This window comes from Rutilus rutilus, assembly GCF_951802725.1.
Source record: "Rutilus rutilus genome assembly, chromosome: 2".
NCBI classification, from domain to species: Eukaryota; Metazoa; Chordata; class Actinopteri; order Cypriniformes; family Leuciscidae; genus Rutilus; species Rutilus rutilus.
The window spans coordinates 56324135-56350510 of record NC_140210.1 but is presented as its reverse complement, the minus strand read 5'-3'; the positions used below and the strand labels follow the sequence as shown (position 1 = coordinate 56350510).

General features: G+C 42.8%; 2 protein-coding genes across 2 annotated transcripts in view; both read right to left on the bottom strand.

The window, feature by feature from the left end:
* Window positions 1-26376, bottom strand: part of LOC311286376 (uncharacterized protein) — a 274251-nt gene that overhangs the window by 229932 nt on the left and 17943 nt on the right. The window lies entirely within an intron of this gene.
* LOC311286377 (uncharacterized protein) lies at window positions 1486-10329 on the bottom strand. Its single transcript, XM_084402577.1, has 4 exons — window positions 9272-10329; window positions 8318-8485; window positions 7729-8128; window positions 1486-2964 (listed from the first exon to the last, which is right to left on the bottom strand). Exons 2-4 carry the CDS (start codon window positions 8483-8485, stop codon window positions 1949-1951), a joined length of 1584 nt encoding a protein of 527 aa, XP_084258703.1. The 5' UTR covers window positions 9272-10329; the 3' UTR covers window positions 1486-1948.

Genomic DNA, 26376 nt, shown 5'->3' with positions numbered 1-26376 from the left:
GCTGCTCAACAACTGCCCGTCCAGAACCTCCTGGTGTACGCCGATCTGAAACGAGCCATTCTCCAGAGGGTCGGTCTCAACCCAGAACAACATCGTCAACACTTCCGTTCACTGGAACTGGCGGAAGCAGGCCGACCCTTTGTCTTGGCGCAGCTCCGGGACTCGTGCCGCAAATGGCTGTTGGCCGGAGGAAGCGACGCCGAGGCCATCATCGACAAGGTGGTACTGGAACAGTTTGTGTCTCGTCTACCGAAATATCAGGCCTTGGTGGATTCAGGTTGTAACCAGACCTCTATCCATCAAAGCCTGATGCAATCCGGGGCACTGGATACGGGCCGCATGGTTAAGGTGAGGTGTGTACACAGGGATATAGTGTAATACCCCTTAAAAGCCATCACTATTAAATTTAGGGGACATAACCATTGTGTGAAGGTGGCAGTTAGCCCGTGCCTCCGGCATCCGTTAATTTTGGGAACGAATTGGCCAGCTTTTGAACAATTATTGGTATGTTTGACAGTGGATGCCTCTGGGCAAAAGAAAAGGCGGGGAAGGGGGGCGAGCGCTCATGTTGGAGAGGCTGTTCCTGGACCCAGCGGAACTGTTTCACAGGAACTGAGCGGCTTGGCGAGGCTAAACCTCTCCAGTCGCGATGACTTTCCCCCTCAAACATGCGTTTGAACAGGTCCGTTCCATCGATGGGCAGATCCTCCAACCTGACCACGCGCTCTCCTATCCTTATTTTGCCATTATTAAAGACAGGTTGTATCGAGTGACCCAAGACACTCAGACAAAGGAAGATACAACCCAATTGTTATTACCACGGAGCCGTCGGGAAATGCTGAGCAAGTCTCTGTTCCTGTTTCTGAGCCGGTGTCTGTTCCCGAGCCGGAGTCTGTTCCTGTTCCTGAGCCGTTGTCTGTTTCTGAGTTGGTGTCTGAGCAAGTCTCTGTTCCTGTTCCTGAGCCGATGTCTGTTCCCGAGTCGGAGTCTGTTCCTGTCCCTGAGCCGGTGTCTGTGCAAGTCTCTGTTCCTGTTTCTGAGCCGGTGTCTGTTCCCGAGCCGGAGTCTGTTCCTGTTCCTAAGCCATTGTCTGTTTCTGAGTTGGTGTCTGAGCAAGTCTCTGTTCCTGTTCCTGAGCCGATGTCTGTTCCCGAGCCGGAGTCTGTTCCTGTTCCTGAGCCGGTGTCTGTTCCTGAGCTGGTGTCTGAGCAAGTCTCTGTTCCTGAGCCGGTGTCTGTTCCCGAGCCGGAGTCTGTTCCTGTTCCTAAGCCGTTGTCTGTTTCTGAGTTGGTGTCTGAGCAAGTCTCTGTTCCTGAGCCGGTGTCTGTTTCCGAGCCGGAGTCTGTTCCTGTTCCTGAGCCGGTGTCTGTTCCTGAGCTGGTGTCTGAGCAAGTCTCTGTTCCTGTTCCTGAGCCGGTGTCTGTTCCTGAGCCGGAGTCTGTTCCTGTTCCTGAGCCGGTGTCTGAGCAAGTCTCATGTCATATACCAGATGCCTGTCAATGTTTTCTCCTACGGGGTGTTTTTTTGTTGTAGTTTTGTTTTATTTTTGATTACTTATTAAATATTCCTACACATGAATATTTCCCACACATGAATCGTCACTTCACTATTTTTAGCATTCCGTGACAGAAATAAAACTTAATTTTTTTATTAAAATTAAATAAAATTAAATGAAAATCATCATTGAGCCACTTTTAACACTTAAAACATGTTTATTAGTGTTATGAAATCCAAGAACTCTAATTGATACTATTTTGAGGCTTTTTAATATGGCAAGTTCAATATACAATCATTGTTCTATTCTGTCGAACAACTTCATCAACTTCGTTTGGTTCAATCCATCTCTAACTCTCTGAATCCACATGAAAGCGCAATGTGACACTGCCTCCTGTACAGTTTCAGGATGAGCTCAATGAGTCCGTTATCCAGATTTACTGATGAAAAGACACTATGATGATTCAGGAGCAGTTTGTTCTTTAGTGTGTTTCTTCTGGTGGGTCTGAAAACTACCTAAATAAGCGAATCTCTCGTCGCAGATGGAGCAGCGGTAAGGCTTCTCTCCTGTATGAACTCGCTCATGAGTCTTCAGGACGTCTAACCGAGCAAACGTCTTGTCACACTGAGAACACTTGAACGGTCTTTCTCCTGTATGAATCCGCTGGTGATTTTTTAAGGTACTCTGTTTAGCGAAACTCTTCCCACAAACGGCACAGTTATATGGTCTTTCTCCAGTGTGAACTCTCTGATGAAGTGCAAGATTAGCCGAGCTAAAGAAGCTCTTCCCGCAGTAGGAGCACAGGTACGGTTTCTCTCCGGTGTGAGTCCTCTCATGGCAAATAAAATAAAATTTGTGACGGAATCTTTTATCGCAGTGTGAACACTGATATGGTTTCTCCTCAGAGTGTATTTTCTGGTGTGAATTTAGACAGCTTGAGTTTGTGAAGGTTTTCCCACATTCACTGCACTGGTACGGCCTCTCGTTGGTGTGAACGCGCACATGCTTCTTCAAATTGGATCCATACATGTATCTTCTATCGCAGTGAGGACACTTGTGCGGCCTTTCACCCGTGTGGATTCGCTTGTGAACAAGAAGAGATTGTTTGGTGCTGAAATACTTGTCACACTCACTGCAGTGGAAAGTCTTTTCGCCAGTGTGTGTCTTCATATGAACTGTCATATTAGATGGAGTGGTGAAAAAATCCTTCCCGCACTGTTCACAGTGAAACTCCACCTTCACGATGTGCTCTTTTGAATGACGTCTCTTCTCTTCTAAGGTAGGAAAGCTGATGTTGCATCTCTTGCAGGAGAAGCTTTTCTCTTCTGTGTGTTTTCTCTCATGTCTCGCTAAATTTCTCTTTGAGCTCAATGTTTTCCCACAGGTGACGCAGGAGAAACTCTTGACCTTCAGCTGATCTTTTGATGTCGAGGTTGTTTCTTCATCAGTAGATGAACCGCCATTCACATCTGAAAAGAAAAAAAAGGTATTAAAATGTCTAACTTTAAATGAACACAAATAGATTTAATGAATCATGCACTTACCATCATGAAAATCTATAATATCTGTCTATATTTCTAGAGCATAAAAATTAAAGATAAATGTGAAATTGTGATGCAGCTCATGATACAGTGTTTTCAACACATTGGTTCACAGTAACTAATGTCTGCACCTGCTGATTTAGGAGCACAACTCAGGTTCTCAGATCATTATCTAGTCTCGTGTAAACTTCATTTAGCCAAGGCTGCAAAGCCGACTCCGTGCTTCAAATATGTTAGACCTATCACTTCTACCACTAAAGATTGCTTTATCAATAATCTTCCTGATCAGTTTCATCATTTTAGCATCCAGGATAGCTTAGAAGAACTTGATATTGCAACAGAAACTTTTAACTCTCTCTTTTCCAGCACTTTAGACACAGTTGCTCCGTTGCGCTTAAAGAAGATTAAAGAAAATAGTCCAACGCCGTGGTACAACGAGCACACTCAGGCCCTTAAGAGAGCAGCCAGAAAAATGGAGCGCAACTGGAAGAAAACAAAACTAGAGGTATTTCGCATTTCATGGAAGCGGAGCTCGATTACTTACAGAGAGGCCTTAAAAGCTGCTAGATCTGCTTATTTTTCAACCCTATTAGAAGAAAATAAACATAATCCTAGGTATTTATTTGAAACAGTGGCTAAACTAACGAAAAATAAAGCTTCAAGCACCGAAGTTTCCAAGCAGCACAGCAGTAATGACTTCATGAACTTCTTTACTTACAAGATTGACAATATCAGGGAGAAGATTATAACTATGCAACCGTCTATTACAGTATCGCATCAGGCAGTGCATTGTAGTCTCCCGGAGGAAAAATTTGATTCATTCGTTGCTGTAGGAGAGGAAGAATTTACTAAACTCGTTAAATCATCTAAATCTACAACATGTATGTTAGACCCTATACCAACTAAGCTACTGAAAGAAATACTTCCAGAGGTCATAGATCCTCTTCTTAATATCATTAATTCATCTTTGTCTCTAGGATACGTACTAAAAACCTTTAAGCTGGCTATGATTAAACCGCTTATTAAAAAAACGCAACTTGATCCTACAGAATTAGTCAATTACAGGCCGATCTCGAATCTACCTTTTCTGTCAAAGATACTAGAAAAGGCAGTATCCTCACAACTGTGTTCCTTTCTTGAAAGAAATTATATCTGTGAGGATTTCCGGTCCGGATTTAGACCGTACCATAGTACCGAAACAGCTCTCGTTAGAGTCACAAATGATTTGCTCTTATCATCCGATCGTGGTTGTATCTCTCTATTAGTGTTACTCGATCTTAGTGCTGCATTTGACACCATTGACCACAACGTTCTTTTAAATAGACTCGAACATTATGTTGGCATTAGGGGAAATGCACTAGCATGGTTTAAATCACACTTATCTGACCGTTATCAGTTTGTAGCAGTAAATGAAGAGATGTCTCATCGATCACAAGTTCAGTATGGCGTACCACAAGGCTCAGTACTAGGACCGCTGCTGTTCACTCTGTACATGCTACCCTTAGGAGATATCATTAGGAAACATGGAATTAGCTTTCACTGTTATGCCGACGATACTCAGCTGTATATTTCTTCAAAACCTAACGAAACTTACCAATTCACTAAATTAACGAAATGCATAGCGGATATAAAAAATTGGATGACTCGTAATTTCCTACTTCTAAATTCTGAAAAAAAAAGAGTTTCTAATTATTGAACAAAAAACTTCTTCATGTAATAACCTAGAATACTGTCTAACACTCGATGGCTGCTCTATAGTCTTCGTCGTCGGTTAGCAACCTGGGTGTGCTCTTTGATACCAATCTTTCATTTGAAAGTCACGTGTCTAGTATCTATAAAACCGCATTTTTCCATCTTAAAAATACATCTAAATTACGCCATATGCTCTCATTGACAAATGCGGAACAATTAGTTCATGCATTCATGACCTCAAGGCTAGGGCTGGGCGATATATCGCACGATATTTTGTTATGCGCATCTCGTCAGTAAAGCCGGTTCCTTGATTAGTAGTAAATCGCCATCACCTGCTTTCAGATGGAGCGGCATTTACTACACAGCAAAAACTCCAGTGTTAATTTAACATTCCTGGGAGTGTATATGAACACTCAAGAGTGTTAAAGTTAATGAGATAATTAAGTGATTAATTTAGTGATGCTTGAGCATTATTGAAGACACCTGATGTTAACAAGCAGAATCACTGAAGGAGAAAATCACAAATTGTAAGCCACCGTTTTGGCGATCAGTGTTTGCTTTAGTTGGGCTCTTGACCTTTATACATTCTCTTTAAGTTTTGTTTGTCTGCTGTAATTGATTTATAACAGTCAAATGAACAAAGAAAAGTGTGATCTGATAGTGTTGGTTATGTTTTGACATAATCATGCTGTGATCTGAAAAATTAAACTTATTGAGATAGTTTGGTCTACCTTGTTAGCAGCAGCTTTGTGATTTAATAGCATATGATTATCAGTATTTTTCTTTTAACCCATTATATTTAATAAACATTGTTCTGATCAAAATACTTTCAATTTTTTTTTTTTTTTTTTTGAAACACAGACATCAATAATCAGCCTGTGAATCTCAACAATGGTGACAATAATAAAGCATGTTGCAGTGGCTGCCACCAATCACAACTCATTAATGGCTCCCATCATGCATTGCGGTATGAATAAATTATGATCTGAATTGCCTATATAATTTACTTTTCGTAATTGAATATTCTACTCGTCACCATTGTTGAGATGCATATACTGATTTTTTATGGCTGTGTGTTGCTAAAAAGAAAGATTTATTTTAAGTAATCCTTTATATTACATCTTAAATTCTGGATATTTATGCAGAATCAAAGTTATTCTGTGGTCAACAACATACATTTCAATCAGAAATAAGCAAATAAGCAGTTCAGTGATCAAGTTCAAATGATGAATGTAATAATATAACATCACCATCAGATCACTTTATTCTTTGTTCATCTGGCAGTTATAACTCAGATACAGCAGCCAAACAAAATCTAAAGTACACATAAAGGGTCTAGAGTCCAACTAAAGCAACTACCCATCATAATAATGGTAACTTACAATTTGTGATTTTCTCCTTCAGTGAGTCTGCTTGTTAACATCAGGTGTCTTCAATAATGTTCAATCATCACTAAATTAATCACTTAATTATCTCATTAACTTCAACACTCTTGAGTGTGGACTCATATACACTCCCAGGAGTGTTAATTTAACACTAGAGTTTTTGCTGTGTACAAAGAGCCGTAGTTAACTGACAAGCTGAGCCATATCGCATTAATTATCGCTGGCGATACGTCCGTGATATTAATTAGTTAACTACGGCTCTTTGTAGTAAATGCCTCCCCATCTGAAAGCAGGTGATGGCGATTTACTACTAATCAAGGAACCGGCTTTACTGATGAGATGCGCATAACAATATCGTGCGATATATCGCCCAGCCCTACTCAAGGCTAGATTATTGTAATGCTCTACTGGGTGGTTGCCCTGCATGCTTAATAAACAAACTACAGCTAGTTCAAAACGCAGCAGCTCGAGTTCTTACCAGAACCAGGAAGTATGACCATATTAGCCCAGTTCTGTCAAAACTGCATTGGCTCCCTATTAAACATCGCATCAATTTTAAAATATTGCTGATTACTTACAAAGCACTAAATGGTTTAGCTCCGCAGTACTTGAGCAAGCTCTTAACGCATTATACTCCTTCACGTCTATTGTGATCTCAAAATTCCGTCCAGTTGATAATACCTAGAATATCAAAATCGACTGCTGGCGGTAGATCCTTTTCCTATTTAGCACCAAAACTCTGGAACAGTCTTCCTAACATTGTCCGGGAAGCAGACACACTCTGTCAGTTCAAAGCTAGACTAAAAACACATCTCTTTGACCTAGCTTTCACATAATACATTATAGACGTCTATAATTCAATGTTAGTCCAGCCAGTCCTGTACTCGGGTCTCAGTGTTTGAATAGATATGCTGAGTGGATAAGGGTGGGCAATGCTCTCAGTCTAAAACCAGTTCCTAAACCTGTCTTTTTCGGTTCCTGCCCCTAAATGTATATAAACTGTAAGAGAACATTCACGTCAGACTTGGTGACTGCAGCTACCGACGGCTCGTGTTCTCAATAAAGAATCCTGCTGAAGAAACAACCAAGTCTCCTGGTCTTTCGATTCTAAGTTCAAAACAGTATCTACCCCGAATTGATAAAATAAAATAAAATTATGAATCAAAACTACAAGGAAACATCAGTACTTTGTTAAGGCTTGGTTTGTAGGGAATTACAAACCTGCGCACATATATTCAAACGCACATAACTATAGAACCAATTCTTAATGCGCATGTGATCGCCATCAGCGTTTCTCACAGGTTCGCGTTTAAAGTCTGTGTAGAGAGAATGGTGTCGTCTTGGCGGCCCCTAATTTAATAACAAATGATCGTTGCGACGGAAGCGAATCAATCAAACTAACTTTAGCTGGAAAATAACTTTATTAAAGAACCGCTATAAAGCCAAAACAATCTTACCTTAAATGATACGTTTATCTCTGTAAAGCTGCTTTGAGACAATCTACATTGTTAAAAGCGCTATATAAATGAAAATGACTTGACTTGACAACTAAATGTTTACACACATTCTGACTATGATTTACTATAACACAAGATCATAAATGGAAGATACACACCTGAAGGAATAAAATGATCATTGTCGTCATTTCGATTATTGTCATCCTCATTTTCTTCATCCTCAACATCATTTCCTTCATCTTCATCATCCTCATTCTGATCTTCATCCTCCTCCTCCTCCTCCTCCTCCTCGTGGCTCTGTTGTTGTTCCTCTGCTGTGGTTTCTTCTCCTCGTCTCTCTATCAGGTTCCTGCAGTCCTCCAGTCTGACGGAGCACATCTTCATCTGCTGTTCTCCAGCGTTACAGTCAGAGGTTTGATCAGCGGATCCATGATCCTGAGCGTCAGTATAACACAGTAAAGTGAGGCTGAGCTCTGAGTCCTGTGTGTCTCTGGATCTCCAGACTGAATCCTGAGCTTCTGTCCCATCAGTCACACACACTGAAACCTTCTCCAGATCCTGACAAACACATCATAGATCAACACAAATAAACAACAACCTGGTGATATTAGCCTCATTACTCAGCAGTTATCTCTAGTGGTTATATTGGTGATTTGTTTGCATATTTTGCTGTTAACTTAAGAAGTGAGAAGCTAACAAAGCTTTGGTTTGATTGAGCTGAAGGATGAAATGATGAGCTGCTCAAACCTCTCTGTTGGGTTTGTCTCCTCGTTCTCTCAGCTTTGCCTCCAGTGACGCCACCTCTTTCTTCAGCTGACAGATTTCAGTGATGAAATCCTCAATATCCAGCATGGACAGATCAGTTCCTACTGATTTACAGCAGATCACATCCATCTGCGCTCTCATGGTCAACATCTGAAGACAAACACATCATCTTTATTACAAGACACATTTATCCACATTTATATCAATCTAAGTTGTAATGTGGACTTTTTATCATTTATCACACATTTATCTACATTGTATGCATTTTCTGTAAAGCTGCTTTGAAACGATGTGTATTGTGATTGAGAAAAGCGCTATACAAGTAAATGTGAATTGAATTATAATGAACTCACACTGATTTAAACTCAAAATGAGTAATGATAATAAAGGAGAACAGAACTACACAGAATAAGAAAATTATTGCAATTTCTGATAATATTAATACACAGGTAGATATTAATTACAGATATAAAATAAATATATGTTTAGGCGTGTTTATGTTTAAATTCACTATTGTAAATATATCATTACAACACATTACCAATATCTAAAACTTAAATTTAACTGCTGGAAATTTAACATGATAATGTGATACTTGTACTCGTTTCTAAGTATCATTTTAGTGTCCAGCATTGAAAATTGATTGAAAATCAAAATTAGAAAATTAAACAACGTGTTAACTTTGGTTTTATTACAAATATCACAGTTAAAACACAGCTACCGTAGTAAGCAATGGTAAATGTGTGTTTACAACTACAATTATACTATTATTTATTATTAATACCCAGGCTAAACTATGGTTACTGTGGTAAAATCATGGCTAATTCGTTTTTTTTTTTTTTTATGATAAATGTGAATAAGTAGTTAATTTAAAGCTCATTAAAACACTACAGACAGAAAAATCAACAATCACACACACAGTTTAAAACAACACACCTCAGTCTGAGCGCCAGGCTTCCTCTTCTTCAGTGGTTTTACCGGCGGACTGAAGAGCGTCACAGCGACTCCTACAGGTTTCAGGAAGAAACGCTAGTCAGTAGAGATCGTGTCTACAGCAAACTTTCTCCATCTTTTTCTATATCAAAAACAAGCTTGAATTCCTGTGGTGCAGCTACAAACGTGAATCATGTTTATGTTTTCTCTATGGTTAAAGTTAAATTGATGTCCACGATGTAAGTAATTTGTTTTTGTTGTTGATGTGTCATGTTCACGGCACCACTTGATTTCCTAACGTTTCCGTATCGTGTATTATTGCATTTCTGTGTCTGAATCAGTTCAGCTCTGTAACATGAACTGTTGTAAATAACGGCTCTTTCTTGCCCTGATGTGGTACTGCCATGTTTCTAGTATTACTGCTAAAAGAAGCTGTGGCTGAGATTTGTGTTTACACGGAATAATATGCCAAATAAATAAAACTAGGCTATATCAGACACTGATCAGCACATTAAGCTGTCAGAAAAAGAAAAAAAAAGTTTTTCCATCCAGAGCATTAATTTCTTTACAGCACTTTCTCTACATTTCTTAATTCTTAAAGACAGCAAATATCTTACCTGACATGGTGGCACAAATGCTCTGGGAAAACACATGACATTGATAAACATTATCAATTAATAATAAATTAATAACATTGTGTGAAAGGAAAACCATGTCACTTTCTTGATTAAATAATATTTAAAATCCCAATGAACTATCCAACAATGGAAAAAAGGTGCAATTGCCTTACAATCATCCTTGAGCCACTTTCAACACTTAACACATGTTTATCAACGTTATGAAATCCAGGAACTCATAGTATTTTGAGGCTTTTTAATAGATCAAGTTCAACCAATCTCTCAAGTTTAAGATACGGTCATTGTTCTATTCTGTCCAACACAACTTCATTTACAGAGTTTAGTTCAATCCATCTCTACTCTCTCAATCCACAAACTCAATGTGACACTGCCTCCTACTGGCAGAAAGAGCTCAATGTACAGTTTCAGGATGAGCTCAATGAGTCTTATCCAGATTTACTGATGAAAAAAGACATTATGAAGCGGTTTCCTGGAGAGAGATAAAGCCTTGTCTTCAGATTAACAGAAATATGATTTATCTGTCATGGTTTTAAATAGTCCTAGACTTAGTCTAAACCAGAGTTTAAGATCCTCCACAATCAAATTGAGGCTTAAATTAAACCTACCAAAAGGCAGATTAATGTTGTGTTCCAAAGAAGACTCATGTATTACTTGGATACACACACACACACACACACATATATATATATATATATATGAATGAACATATGAATGAAATTCTACTCTTTATTTTAAAAATCTAATTGCAGAGTGTCTGATCTGTGGCAAGAAAGTATTGATGGTTTATTCTTATTGGATGTTCTGCACAGCTTGTCTAAGTTAGCAACAGTAACCTAGAAGTTTCTCTTAGCAAAAGGTCAGTCAATCAAAAAAAAATATATATATATATATTTTAATATATATTAGCGTATTATAAAAAACATTTTCTGTTTAAAAGTTTTGCACTATATTTAAATAAGAATATTTTGCTTTAATTAGAAGTTTTTTAAATTTTTAAACGCAGTTTAATCCGAGGGGCGGGATAAACGGCTGTCTTTCAAATTCCCTCTGCACGCAATAGGACAGCGCTTCAACCAACCAGAGCGTTTTCCCAACAGCGGAGCTAACGATAGATTCAACTTTTGCCATATCTGGGCGGCAAAACGACAAACACATCTTACTTTTTTTAAGAATGACTTCAGTGCCGTTCTTTGCTCTTTTCTCAAAGAAAAACTGCCCCGCCTGCTCTATACGCGACGTGATTGGCCTGACCCAATTTAGGTTTTTGCAGCTCGAAAGTCTATGGAGAGTTTTTAGACTACCCTGGCTGCAAAATACATTTCAGGGTGCGTCTAGATTTCTAGGCTAGCTTTAAACAGGTCTAAGGAGTTTATTGCTTTCATGTAGCCTTGGCAACTAGCCGGCCTGAATAATATGCGCATGAATGAAATGAAACTTGTTGAACTCACCTCAACATGTCTATTACAATCATTTAACCCACCATGGGCAATGCTGAAGTCTCTGTTACAAACTGTACAGCATGCAAGACTATCATTATGTTTTGTAAGACAGGGGTATACTTCATGTAGTCTGGTGTAAAATGTGTCTTGTACTTTCATTTTTTGGGGCACTCCCCCTCTGCCATGGCGCTCCTGTGTCTAGATACACTGAACTGATTAATTCGGTTCGGTTCTATCTTACATGCGCTTCATGAGGCACACTAGCACACACACGCAAGGTCACTAGCACACACACGCTCCCTCTCCCTCTCTGCTGTGCACGCGCTACACGTATATTAGAGCACAGTCTCTGTCTCCCATGCATGCTCTTGCTCACTCGCTCTACATTCCGGGAGATTTTAACTCATTTGCGGGTATCAGGGAGCCGCTATCAAAATGACTCCCGAAACTTTCCCGGGGGTTTGGGGGGTGTTGGGGGAAGTGACGTATGTCGTAAAGCAGTCGAATTTTGTAGTTCTTTTTGTGCTCTGGTTACTACCCAAACCCAGAAGTTACATAGTGCCAGTAAAAGCGATACAGACACCGTCAGGCTCTGGCAGACGTGTCATTAAACCTATTGTAAGTCGATGTACCATCACAAGGGTCTTGGAAATATATTATGGAGGTTGAAAAACTACATAGTGTTGCTTTAAAGGAACAAATCCTTAAAAAAAATGTAAAGCACTAGTCAATTGATCAAAAATAGGATTTTTTATATTTGTAGGCTATATTAAAAATACAAATCAACACTGGGCTATGATCCTCAGTTATACTGTAAAAAAAAAAAAAAAAGAAGTAAAAAATAAACGATGACAGTCAGCTATAGCTAACAGACAAAATTGAAATATCTATGGATGATCTTTTAGTTGCACGACTCCAGAAAGACCACGCCAGAAAACTTCATAAAGCTAAGAAAACCGAGAAGAGGAAGAAGAAGGACCCATCTCTCACAGAACGAGCTGATCTATCAATGTAAACAAATGATGAGGATTCTCAGGCAGTGAGAGATTGCATAAAAGATTACTTAGTGTTGTTAGCGAATCAGTTTAAATGTCCTAATTGTGAAATAGGAGAGGCTTGAATCACTTGATACGAGCTTGCCCTGTTTGAAGTTTAAATGTCATTGCCATTGCCTTTGCAAAGGAAGTTTGCAGCGCTAGATGCATGTTGCAAGCTTGCTTTGCAAACACAGTGGTTGTGGTTTCCTTTGCTCTCTCTGAATAGTGCCAGTGGAACAACAGGTATTAAGGCCATGTCTGCTTAGTTGACCTTTTAACATGATTTAAGAAGTAATGAAGAGGCCGCCTCACTAACTGTGAGAAGCGGGCTGTGGTTTTAACACCTGCAGGTGAAGAAATGGTCAAAATGTCTATTAAGCTTTTTAGCGTTGGTGGCACATATGAGATATACACATATGTTTACAGCAAAATAGCCTTGGAACAGTGGAATATTCCAGGCCAGTTATTTTACCTTTTGAAGAATTGCTTCATTGTAAGAGACAGCCCTAAACGCTTAAGACGGCCCCAATCAAACCATGTAAAAGGTTTTGTTTCCCGTTGTTCGGGGCCGCACTTCGAGGTGAAGACCTATACGTATTCGTTTTTCCTTTTTGAATTTATTGTATTTGTATTATTGTGAAACCTTTTTAAGTAAAACGAAACCAATTCTTGGTGATTCGAAAAACTTTTAAAACAAGTCTCAGAGTGATTTTTTCCTAGAAGTATCTTTACTATGTTGTAGTTTGGATATACTATACTAATACTAAGCAAAAGCCCAGTGAAACAGACCCAGGACTGAACTGGATCGGACACCGCCGAGGACTCTGAAGCCATTTATAGCATCACTAACCTGCAGGTAAGGACAATCTCTGATTGTGATAGGTTATGGGAATGTTGTAGAAGGATTCAGATGTTACAGCGGTATAGAAACACAACAGTACAAAAATAAATTTCCATAAAACACGGTTATTTTACTGTATTTCACTGTAAGGCAAATGTCTTGGAGTTGATCAGCAATAGCACACATGCATGAATTAATGTAACTATACGTAACTCTTATTAAGAATGAACAGAGGTTCAAATGTTAATGTTTTCTTGAAAATAATAACGCTTGATGTCACCATGATGGTGATCAGTGTTTGTTTTACTTGACATTTTAATATAGTTTTTTTTATTTTTTTATTTTAGCACTGTGTTATATATGTTTCTTATGACAAAAAACTTATGAACAACTGCCTTTTCCTATTTTTTTTTTTTTTTAGTTCTTCAATTTACTCTCACTTGTGGGAAACAACATGAGTGTTAAATGCCAATATTAGAAAAAAATTACATTTTACAATTAATTAAAATTACTTGGCTCACACTACAGGAGTTTTAGGCCGATTTATCCCGATTTTCCCCTCCCGAGAATCGGAGAAAAAATCTTGTCGAGGACCTCGATCGGTTCCGATGTTTGGCACAGATTATCTGGTGATGTGAGACGTTCACAGATCGAATCTTGTACCTCCCGTTCAGCTCTCACACAAATCGGGCTCGCCCCGATCATATCAAGCATGATTGATATTTCAGATTTTAAATCAGGATGAGCAAGACTGTGATTACATAAGTACTTTCACAATAGCCAATAAGAAAGGCAAGCCAAGGCAATACACCAGGAAGAAACCCTGACGGCCCGAAGGAGAGGGTGCGCTCTTCTGGGCCCCAGGCAACCCGGAGGCGCCTGTTTTCCATTACCTAGTCCGATAAGAGTGTCGTCTCCCTCCTCTACAACACCCCGAGCGTCCATGTTTGGACCGTTGTTGCTCCAGCAGGAGCGCCAGCAGGTGTACGGATCTGACTTTGACCGGAGATGACCCACCCTCCCTGGGGCCGGCCCGGGAGGTCTGCGAGCATGGAGCTCTTCTTCAAATACAAGATATTTTTGGACATTTTTACAAGGAGGAATATCCTCCCGTGTGTCTTTCACCCCTAGCTCACCCAGGATGGTGCACGTTCACCGTTGTGCACGCCCTGGCACCGAGGGACTGGGTGTCCAAACCAGACCCTATTTACTGGAAGTCTCGCCCGCACAAAGTGCACTTTCTCTGGCCTGGGTCAGGCTGTTTCTCCACCCGGTCTGACCACCACGGTTCTCTGGTCCATGTTCCTTGTCCGAGCGGAGCATTGTCCCTCCTCCACAAAGACCCAAAGATCCGTTTTAGGACTGACTTTGCTCCAGACGGAGCTCCAGCGGTGGCGGACAAATCCGAATCTGGCTCAGGACGGGCCACCCTCCCTGGGCTGGCCAGGGGAGGTCTGACAGCATTGAGTTTTCCAAATGTATCACAATAATTTAATTTTTTTAGGAGGAATTTCCTCCAGTGTGCCATTCACCCTTAGCACGCCAAGGGCGTTGCACCTTCACTTGGATGCGCACCGGTGGGTCATCAAAAAATTGTGCTTAATTGACCAATCCCCATGATTCTGTTACTAGTCCGACATTAGTTCTGGAATGTGTGGTTGTCAAGCTAGCTGTCAAGATTCTTACTGTTACAACATGTGTTGTTATGGAAGTTTCAGAGTGGAAAAAGTAAGTGGATCAGTTTACCCCCAGCTGGTTCACTTTACCCCCTTGATTTCTCTGGTCTGTCTCAGTTTACCCCTAAGCTGGGGTAAAGTGAGACACAAGACCACTTTTTTTAAAACAATCATATTTTCACTGCCCTTCGTCCTGAATACATTCTAATAATTTTCATTGCTAGGAAACATCCTGAATTAATGGGAAATGTGTAAATTTGACTGATATATCATTTTAGCTCGCTTAGAGGGTAACAAATGTAAAAAATGTCTCACTTTACCCCACTCTCCCCCTACAGCTCAGGTGTTTAAACAACAAAACACTTTCACTTGCATATATTTGACAATCGGAATATCAGATATTTCATGCCATATCTAACAAATTTGTGAATATTTTGAATAAAAAAGGAAAATTACATAAAAGCAGAACATCAATCATTCAGCTCTGTTGTTGCTGCGGTGTGACACGTGACAAGCAATGACGCGTCACCATGGAAACCATAAAGTGACACATTCTAAATAACGGTCGCCTTGATAAACTCACGGTCAGCTAGAATATTTTAAACTTGTGTGAAAGGGTTAAAAAAATCCGCTCCTCGCTCCTGGCAAAATCATGCAACTCCGCTCCTCGCTACGCTCCCACTCCGCACCGCTCACATACTCTGTTTCACATACATAGCTTTGGGCAGATGCATGTTATGCTAATTTAGTTGTGTGAGTGCAGTGGATTGGCTGCACACGCTCAGTGCTCTCTTGTAGGGTCGTCCATATGCAAATCACTGTCTGACTGCACAAGATAAAGACTGGTGAAGATCTGAGAATGTTTCCAAACCAGCTCTGCAGTTGCAACTAATCAACTAGCCGGTCAAGCAATGGATTCTACAAACAACCAAGATTCTTGTGAGAAGTGCATGAAGAAAAATTGTGAATGTCAGAAATCAGACTCTTCGTGCTGTAGTGCTGAGGCCTGTGAAAACTGCTGCTGTGGATGTTGTTGGAACTTTTGCTGCGGCTGTATTGCATCATCTCCTGATTGTTGTGGTGACCTTTTTTCTATTGGTATTCAAAACTGTACTCTGCTGTGAGTGTTTGCAGGATATTGCCTAGGTGAGAAATGTTTGCTAACATGTGGTCTAGTCACAATCTACTGAAACTTGTCATACTAACACTTACTACTGTCCATGGAGAAGAGTTGAAAACTAATAGGAGAAAAATATGAAAAAAGTGCTTAATGTATTTTAATCTTTCAGTAAATACAAACATCCTTAGAACTCACTTACATTCCTATAAGATGATTTGTCTTGTTTTCAGAAAAAAAAAAAAAATCTTGCATTTTGTTTTTCACCCCATTGGCATAAACATTATTACATTTCGGATCTAAACATGAAAAAAAAAAAATTTAAACTTAAAGTATTAAAGTGAGGATGTTTAGATTATTATTATTATTTTTGGAAAACAAGACAACAATTTTTAATGTCAATAATACACTATATATATATATTTTTCTTTTTTTTTTGCTCAATGTGTCCAGAGTAAATTGATCTGTGGAGATGCTGTCACTCAGGACCCAGGATGTGTTTCAGCTCCAGTGAAGAACATGATCAACACAAGCACAACAGCACTGCAAACCACAATCAACATCAGCATCTTTATCATCATCATCATCATCATCTTTATCCTCATTATGGGTGTTAAATCTGTACATACAAATACAGTTTCTGCCAAAGATCCAAAGACACTTCATAACAAATCCAGTGAGAAATAAATGTCTTCTACTTTTTCTCTCCTTTGGGTGGATATTTCATTAAACAAACATAGTATGTTTCTTGTTTAGTTATATTATGTTTTTGTTTAGTTTGATTATGTAAGAATATGAATGTCTGCTAAACTGATGAGCTGTTTTCTGTAGTTTATAATTAATAAATAAAATGTAAAATATAAAAAATACAAAATAAAATTTTCGCTCTCCAGGACAACAATGATATTAAGAGACAGTTTATTAAATATGTGGTGGTCAAATGCTGGACAGATGCTGATCAACTTCTGTAAACATTTATTTGGTGTTGATTATATAATTTTGCATATAAGTCTTAAGTGTCTTTTATTAAACAGTTCTAGTAAAGAATTTAAGGTTATTTAATTGTTTGACTTTCCTGTGTTGTATAAGTTTGCAGAAATAACAGTATGCATGTGAGCAGCAAAGAGAAAATCACAGAATTACACACACACACATGCATTCTTTTTTTTTTTTTTATTACAGAGAAAGTGCAGTAAAATTAAACAATGATTCTACAATTTTTTATAGAACTGCTAAATTGCCTTAAAAATACAGACATTCAGACCACTGAAAAACCAGACCCTCTTCCTTAAATAAAGGTAAATGTCATGAAGTTTAACCTGAGATGTCCACAAATATAAATAAATGGAAGAAAAGAGAAACACAAGAACAGGCCAAAAGATGATGATTGTGACCATTAATAAATAACCAACATCCCCATGTTCACATTTATAAAAAAATAAAAAAAATTGCCATAAGAAATGTGTCTCAAAAGACATGGTTAGAGAAGCAATCAAAACTCATAAAAAAGTCAAGGGTCAAGAGCCCAACTAAAAAGCAAACACTGATCACCATCGTGGAGACTACAAACCAAGCAATAAAACAACATCTAGATAATTCTCAAAATGAACTTATAAAGTCAAACTGGTTAGTAATAAGTGAAGCTGGTAATGCTGTTTGTGGAGTTGTTTAATCATCTGAGAATCTTTTATCTTCAGTTGATTTCATTTAAAGCTGTGGCTAGTCAGTTGTAGTTCTTGTGTCTCGTCTCTTCTCTTTTTCTCCGTCTTAACGTTACTTCCAGGGTTTGGCTCCTAAATTTTTAAGTTACCGGCCATTCAGACCCAGCTAACAGAGTTTTGTTACAAGATTGTTCTCCAGATATTCAGTTCTCTTACGAGAGTTCTCTCGTACTGCGTCTTAGCTAAGACGCTGCGGGAAAAGTCTCTTTTCACGAATATTGAAGCAAAAAATTATCCTTAATTTTAATATTTGTAAAACGCATTTGCCACAGTATGCAGCCATAGGCAAGACGGCTCGTTTGCTCATTGGCTGTTGTACTAGCAAATGCATAAGCCTATCGAGCGCAGGCTGATGCAACTTCAGACCAATGAGGCCACTTCCCGCCGACGCGGGCGTGGCCTCGCCCTATAAAGGTAGCTCGAAAAGGCTGACTCACTTGATTTTTCACCTCTTCAGCGAACCTCTCACATCGCTGGATCTCGGATAGGAAGCAAGCGTCGTCTGAGTGCAAGCACATCAGCGGGACGAGCCATCTGAAGTCGCTGGCCTTCGCCGCCTTCCACTGCCGTACCTGCTGCGCTTTCCGGCGCTCATATCCTTTTCTGTTTCTCTGTGTGTGTGTGTGTTCGCCCTGCGACACACACTCGTAAAAGAGCTCGCGTCTTTTTAAAGATGCCTTCCTGCGGCTCGTGCCGAGCCCCACTCAGCGAGGGAGACCGTCATGTCATCTGTGTCTCCTGCCTGGGTGAAGATCATGCAGCGCTCGCACTCGCTGACGGCGGCTGCCCTCACTGCGAGCTTATGCCTTTGGCGACTCTGCGGACTCGCCTGGCACTTTTCTCCGAGCCTGCACTCCCCGCCGCGTTGCCGCGCCGTAAAAAGCGCCGCTCCCAGCGGATTCCGGAGCCCTCTACAGCCCGACCGAGCTCGCCGGAGCGCCCGCTCGCTTCGCCGGCCTCGCCTATATCACTTCCTGATGCTCAGCGCCCGCAGTCTGCCGCCGCTTCATCAGAGGAAGTCGATTTCAAAGCCGCGTCGGGGGATGAGGACACGTGCTCTCTGTTAGCTTCGGGCAGCGGCGATTGGTCGAGCTCTGAGGATCTCGCGCTCGCTGTTCGTAAGCCTAACAGACGAGCCAACATCGAGAAAGAGTTGATGCGGGTGCTCTCGCTGGCCGCGACGAGTCTCGGCCTCGAGTGGTCTGCACCAGCACCTCCCTCTCGTACCCGGCTGGATGGTAGCTTCCTTCCCGGTGAGCATGCTTCTCCTGAGTCTAAGCCCGCCCCCTTTCTTCCTGAGCTTCATGAAGAAGTGGCAAAGGCCTGGAACGCTCCCTTCTCAGCACGAACTCGTTCGTCTGTTTCTCCAGCATTCTCCGCCCTGGACGATGCTAAAAACAGAGGCTACCAGTCACTTCCGCCGGTTGAACAGGCGATAGCGACGCACCTTTGCCCGCCCTCTGCTGGACGGCGGACGAAACCAGTGTTGCCATCCAAAGCCTGCCGCACGACGTCATCGCTGCTCGCGCGAATCTTTTCCGCTGCTGGGCAGGCTGCGTCTGCACTACACACCATGGCCACGCTGCAGATTTTCCAGGGAGATCTCCTCCGTAAGTTGGACGAGATGGGACCTGATGCAATCTGCCTCGCGGATTTGAGAAGCGCTTCGGATCTCACCCTTCGCGCTACTAAGTCTGCCGCTCAAGCTATGGGACGTGTTATGGCTTCCGCCACTGTGGCTGAAAGACATCTGTGGCTGACGTTTTCAGACATGGCCGAGTCTGAGCGCACCGCGTTCCTCGACGCCCCGCTGAATCCCACTGGTCTCTTCGGATCCTCTGTCAATGAGTTCATAGAGAGATTCGCAGAGGACCAGAAAGCGTCACAAGCCTTCAAGCACTTCCTGCCGAAGCGCTCCAGTTCTGCAGCGAGTCGTGCTAAGCCGACCCAGCGGAGCTCTCAGCCACAGCCCCCTCCTCCTGCTGCGTCATCACGACAGCAACGCAGCGCGAGACCCCGCTCTCGCTCTACCAGCCGTCGCCCCGCGCCGCGTGGCCCACGGCAGAGGATTGTGGTGAAACCGGAAGCCCCGAAAACATCCTAGCACGCCTAGGAAAGCGCCGGTGTACAAGTCCCGCTGCGGCCGGACTCACACCCAAGCGCGCCGCTGTTTCAGTTCCAGGTATTGCGACTGTCTCAGCGTCTTATGCAACGCGCAAGCCCGTACAGTTGCCCGCTTGCCTGCACACAAAAGCCGTTTTCACGGCTACCCAGATATATCCCATAAAGAGTGTATTTTCTGGTGTCCCGGCCACGGCCGATGGTGCTATAAATGTAACGCTGATGCCCACTTCTCAGTGCCCATCCGTACACACAAGCACAGCCCTTCACACAGGGCTCGCGCCCATAAAATCGACTCAAGTCGATCGCGCGCACTACATAGTAGACGTGTCCACTCCTCAGTGCACACGATCACTATGTCACGCACGTCTGACGGTTTCTGTAAAAACGAAACCTGTGCACGTTCGCTCTGCTCAGGCAGACAACGCGCCAGAAGTAGTAAAGGTGCGCGCTTCCAGCCCACACTTACTCACAGACGATATGAGTCCCACGGGACCCGTTCAGCCCTCCCTCACTCAGCTAAGCGCCATAGTGGGGTCGAGGACGAGCGCTCTGCCCGCTGTCATCAGCGCGCCCCACGCCTCGAATGCCACAGACATAACGCCTGTGTTACAGCACACCGAAGCGCTTCCGTTGCTCAGTCAACAGAGTGCGCTTCGCATCCAACCCTTAGCCATCCATGCAGATGCATGGGCAGCGCTTCCAGGGGTTTCGGAATGGGTGCTAAGCATTATAAAGAGAGGCTACTCGCTACAGTTTTATCGACGCCCTCCCCGCTTTACGGCGCGTGTCGAAACTACGGTGAATTCGGAAGTAGCACACCTACTCCGAGCCGAAATTTCAAAACTGATGAGCAAAGGGGCTATAGAGCCTGTATCTCATGCTCAAAGCGAACGGGGGCTGTACAGCAGATACTTTCTGGTCCCCAAAAAAGACGGGGGTTGCAGACCCATACTGGATCTGAGGCAGCTGAACAAAGCATTAGTGAAACGCAGTTTCAGAATGCTTACGACCAGGAAAATCCTCGCGCATATTCGCGAAGGAGACTGGTTTATGTCAATAGATCTGAAGGACGCGTATTTTCAAATACAGATAGCGTCACGTCACAGGCAATACTTGAGATTCGCCTTCGACGGTCAGACATACCAGTATACAGTCCTGCCATTCGGTCTGTCCCTAGCACCTCGCACATTTACGAAGTGCATGGACGCAGCGCTCGCCCCTCTCAGACTCAGAGGCATGCGAGTGCTGAACTATTTGGACGACTGGCTGATTCTGGCTCATTCACGATCAGAGCTCGTGGAGCACAGGACCATGTTACTCGATCACCTCGAGAAACTCGGTCTCAGAGTCAATTGGACGAAGAGTTCACTGAACCCCAGTCAAACGATTTCGTTTTTGGGCATAGTTCTGGACTCACAGTCTATGACGGCGCGGCTGTCGCCACAGCGCGCGCTCGGCATTCAGCGCGCAGCGAGATCTCTCCGCTGCGACGCGTCCTTCCCGCTCAAGACGTTTCAGAAGATGCTAGGTCTCATGGCCTCAGCATCGCCAGTTCTTCAGCTGGGCCTGCTCCGCATGCGCCCCCTGCAGTTCTGGCTGAAAGCGCGGGTGCCACGCAGAGCGTGGACTTCTGGTCGATTGCGTCTCAAGGTCAACCAGAGCTGCGTTACAGCTCTAGAACCTTGGACGGTGAACGACTGGTACCAAACAGGTGCAAGCCTGGGGACTTCCTCGAGAGTGAGAGTGGTGTCCACGGACGCCTCCACCTCGGGATGGGGAGCGCTGCTCGAGGGCAGACCGTTATATGGCCTGTGGTCAGAACGGGAAAAGCTCCGACACATCAACTGTCTGGAAATGATGGCAGTAGAAAACGCGCTGACACGTTTTCGTCCCCAAATCAGGGGCCACCACGTCTTAGTCCGTTCGGACAACATGTCGGTGGTGTCCTACATAAATCGCCAGGGCGGTCTCAGATCCCGAGATCTGTACAGGTTGGCGGAACGCCTCCTGGTATGGGCTCAGCACAACTTGCGCTCGCTAAAAGCAGCTCATGTGCCTGGGATACAGAATGTGGGTCCAGACAGGCTGTCCAGGAACAACATTCCCGCGGGCGAATGGTCTCTACACCCACAAACAGTCCAGCTGCTGTGGGAGAGATTTGGCAGAGCGGAAGTGGACCTCTTCGCGTCCAGCGAAAACGCTCACTGCCCCGCGTTCTTTTCCAAGAGCGAAAGCGCGCTGTCCCAGAGGTGGCCGCGCCGCCCGCTCTATGCTTTTCCCCCCGTCTCCCTCCTTCCAGAGGTGATAGAACGTGTGAGGGAAACGAAATGCTCAGTGCTGCTTGTAGCACCACTCTGGAGGAACCAACCTTGGTTTCCAGAGCTGATGCAGTTGGCAGACACTGCCCCATGGCCGGTGCCATTGAGAAGGGACCTTCTCTCGCAGGCCAGGGGCTCGATTTGGCACCCTCAACCGAAGTTGTGGGCCTTACACGTGTGGGCTCTCAACGGTTACCCGCTGATTTCTCAGTAGGAGTGCAAAATACTATCACTCAGGCTAGAGCACCGTCGACTCGACGGCTCTATGCCTCAAAGTGGTCGGTATTCTCCAGTTGGTGTGTGGCTCGGGGATGCTCACCCCTCGACTGTGAGGTAACGGAGGTTCTCTCCTTCCTTCAAGAGCTGCTGGATAAGGGCAGAGCCCCATCCACGCTCAAAGTATATGTGGCGGCTATCGCAGCGTTCGCTGAGACAACGCTCGGTCAGTCGATAGGAAGGAACGATTTGGTCATCCGCTTCCTCAAGGGAGCTAGGAGACTGAACCCTCCCAGACCCCCGTCGGTCCCTGTTTGGGACCTCTCTACGGTCCTGGAGGCCATGAAAGGTTCCCCTTTCGAGCCCATCCAGTCGATTAGTCTCAAACACCTGTCATTTAAGACAGTGTTTTTGCTGGCCCTTGCTTCAGTGAAGCGCATAGGGGACCTGCACGCGCTCTCAGTGAGCCCGTCGTGTCTGGAGTTTGGGCCTAGTGACTCGAGAGTCATACTCAAACCTAGGCACGGCTATGTGCCGAAATCCCTCAATACACCGTTTCGGGCTCAGGTTATATCCCTGTCCGCCCTGCCGGTGTTAGAAGAGGAAGGAGACTTGGGCTCTCTCTGCCCTGTCAGGGTTTTAAGAGCCTATGTGTCTCGCTCTGCTGCCTTTAGACAGACTGAGCAACTATTTGTCTCGTTCAGTGGACGTTCCAAGGGAACGGCTGTTTCGAAACAAGGCCTATCCAGATGGATAGTTGACGCCATAGCGTTGGCATACACCTCCAGGGGTCTTCAGTGCCCGCTGGGTGTCAAAGCGCACTCCACGAGAGGCGTTGCCTCTTCGTGGGCCTGGTCTAGTGGAATATCTCTACAGGATATTTGTATGGCGGCAGGCTGGGCCTCGCCGTCTACATTTATCAGGTTTTATAACCTCGAGGTTCCCGCTTTGCAGGCTAAGCTGTTATCGGTGTAATTGAACACTGAGTATGCAAGCACAGTGCGTTACTACTATCTTACGGGCAGTTCTACGTAAGACCCATATTCCCACTTTAGTCAAGGGTGTCTTGTCTAAGTGATGTCTTATATTACGTCTGCAGACGCAGCCACATATCAGAACGGAGAGTTCCTCCTCTTGTTCTAGGACTCTATGTCAGTCCCTCTGGTGATTGTGCACTGTAAATCCTGGGTCAGCCTCCAGGTTTATGGTTGTTAATCCCTGCACGCACGGCGTCTTACATTGGGTTCCCGCAGCGTCTTAGCTAAGACGCAGTACGAGAGAACTCTCGTAAGAGAACGTACTCGGTTACTAACGTAACCTCGGTTCTCTCTAGAATAGGGAACGAGTACTGCGTTCCCTGCCGTGCGTACGATTCACTTTGGTTCGCTTCTTCGTTGAAATAAATCAAGTGAGTCAGCCTTTTCGAGCTACCTTTATAGGGCGAGGCCACGCCCGCGTCGGCGGGAAGTGGCCTCATTGGTCTGAAGTTGCATCAGCCTGCGCTCGATAGGCTTATGCATTTGCTAGTACAACAGCCAATGAGCAAACGAGCCGTCTTGCCTATGGCTGCATACTGTGGCAAATGCGTTTTACAAATATTAAAATTAAGGATAATTTTTTGCTTCAATATTCGTGAAAAGAGACTTTTCCCGCAGCGTCTTAGCTAAGACGCAGTACTCGTTCCCTCTTCTAGAGAGAACCGAGGTTACGTTAGTAACCGAGTACGTTTTCTGGGAACATAAAAAATATCCAGTTTTCTTGACGTTAGAGGAACGTGTTTTAGAAGGCATGATGTTCCTCAAACGTTGGTGAAATAATCTGTATGAAATAATCTGTTTTTTTTTTTTTTTTGTGTACTTATTTTTTATTGAAAAATATTCTTTTGTTAGAAAAACGTCGAGTTTTCTGAGAAATGTTTTCGATAAACGGATGACAGAAATTGGCGCCGGAGGATTAACGTTACGTATGAGGCGCCATATGAATATCCACTTTTATGTCCTCAAACGCTCGTTTTTTGGGGTCGACAGCTTATGAAAACTTGTTTCTGGGTTTCTTAGCTTGTTTGCTGTACACCTTGTCACACAGCAGCTTTTAGACATTATTCTGTCTTTTGTTAGAAGCAAGAAATGACAAGGAGGCAGCCTCTCACAATGCAAAGTCAATGGAGACGGTTGGATTGTTTTCCCCCTTGGTGGGCGTGGTCTTCAGATTATGACGCGCTCTGTCTCTATGACGACAGCACAGAGTTTTTTCCTGAATGGGAGCGGCTGACGGTCATAATTTATATTAAAGGTATCGTATTAATTTTTTCATTTCATAACTCCTGACACAAATTAAGACATAACTGTCACTGAGTTTCTCAGAATACAATAGTGGTCAAATACTGAAACTTGAGTCTTATATATTTTTAATGATGTATAGTTTGTAATAACATAATAAGGTAATAACATTAAATCTGATAGTAACTTTGAACTATATATATATATAAAACGCTTCAGTGCGCCGGCGCACTGGCAAAGGTTAACAGGTTAAAATGACTGTAACAAGTGTATTTCCAATATTATAATTATTAGTCTTTTTGAGAGTGTTGTTAATGTGAGATTATCATTGTCTATTTATTCAAATATTTCTCATCTGCAGTCCAACAGATTCATAATCTGAGAACCGCTAAACCTGATCACTGAGTAACAAAAGGCTGTAAAAAAAGAGTGAAATATGTCAAATATAAATACAACTAAGAACTACTACTCAGTTAATTGCACAATAATGAAAACACAGAAAGGTTTCATTTGAGTCACTGCTCCGATGAATCACCATCACACAAACGCCATTAAATATTCAGTTTCAGAGTGACTCACGGACACATAAAGACATGTGCATGATGTTTTGCAAATCCATGGAGGGCCGCCATGCTGTGCAGGGCCGATGCAGCCTGGCCAGCGGAGGTGTAGGCTCGGCCAGCGAGAGCTGAGGTGGTTCTGCAGGGTTTAGATGGGAGAGCCGCCTTGGATCTCCATCCAATAGTGGTGGTCCGCCTGGGTGAACAGAACTGGGTAAGGGGTCTCCGCTGGAGCGAGCGAGGCACACGAGGACGGGAATGGCGAATCAAGAGAGGCGGCGTCAAACCTAGTGTCGAACAGGAGGGTCATAACTCCATAGGTTTCATTCACTGGTGTTAATTGCACAATAATGAAAACACAGAAAGGTTTCATTTGAGTCACTGCTCTGATGAATCACCATTACACAAACACCATTAAATATTCAGTTTCAGAGTGACTCACGGACACATAAAGACAGACAGTTCAAAGAAATGATGCATGATGTTTTGCCTGCGCAGGAAAACCATTGTTTGGTAAGAGAAGCTGCCCGAGGCCTAAACATCCTTTAACGGGCTAAAAATCAGCTGGGTTAAGATGAACTGATTATCTTCGTTAGTACAAAATGTTGCATGTTAGATGCATTTTGTTTTTAGCTTGTTTTGTAATACAATTTGCTTTATTTACTCTTTTCATTTTTGTATTTATTTGTTTTGAACTGACACGTTTTCTGTGTGATTGCCAGTATCACTGTAGCTTCTGATGTCTCCATGAAAATGTTTTTTTTTACTTTTGAAAATTATAACAACTTTTAATATAAGTGAACTTAAAAATTTCCTCACATAAACCCAAAAATAAATGTAATATTTACATGTGCCCTTCCTGTCTAACAGCTATGAAATATACAGAAATTGAATTAGGTTATCAAACAGTCCGCACTGCATAAATTATGAATTAAATTAGATTAATCCTTATTAAAGCTGCAAGCGTTCTTTAGTCAAGAGCAGTTAGTGATTTTCTCTGTTCCCATTGTTCTTTGGTTAACTTTACTGACTACAGAATTAGTGGCTGCTGTCACTTTAGGATCTGCCGCTGCTGAAAGGCTCTCATGCATCTCATTTTCTCATTTACTCTTGTTCATTTAAGACTTTATGTAACTAATTTA

Bases quoted from the DNA above. Each gene is read 5' to 3' on its own strand.
- LOC311286377 (XM_084402577.1), bottom strand. From the start codon at position 8,485: ATGTTGACCATGAGAGCGCAGATGGATGTGATCTGCTGTAAATCAGTA. The intron at 8,129-8,317 runs GTTTGAGCAGCT...TGTGTTTGTCAG, and splicing joins GAGACAAACCCAACAGAGAG to GATCTGGAGAAGGTTTCAGT. The intron at 2,965-7,728 runs GTGTGTATCTTC...TTTTCTTTTCAG, and splicing joins TGATCATTTTATTCCTTCAG to ATGTGAATGGCGGTTCATCT.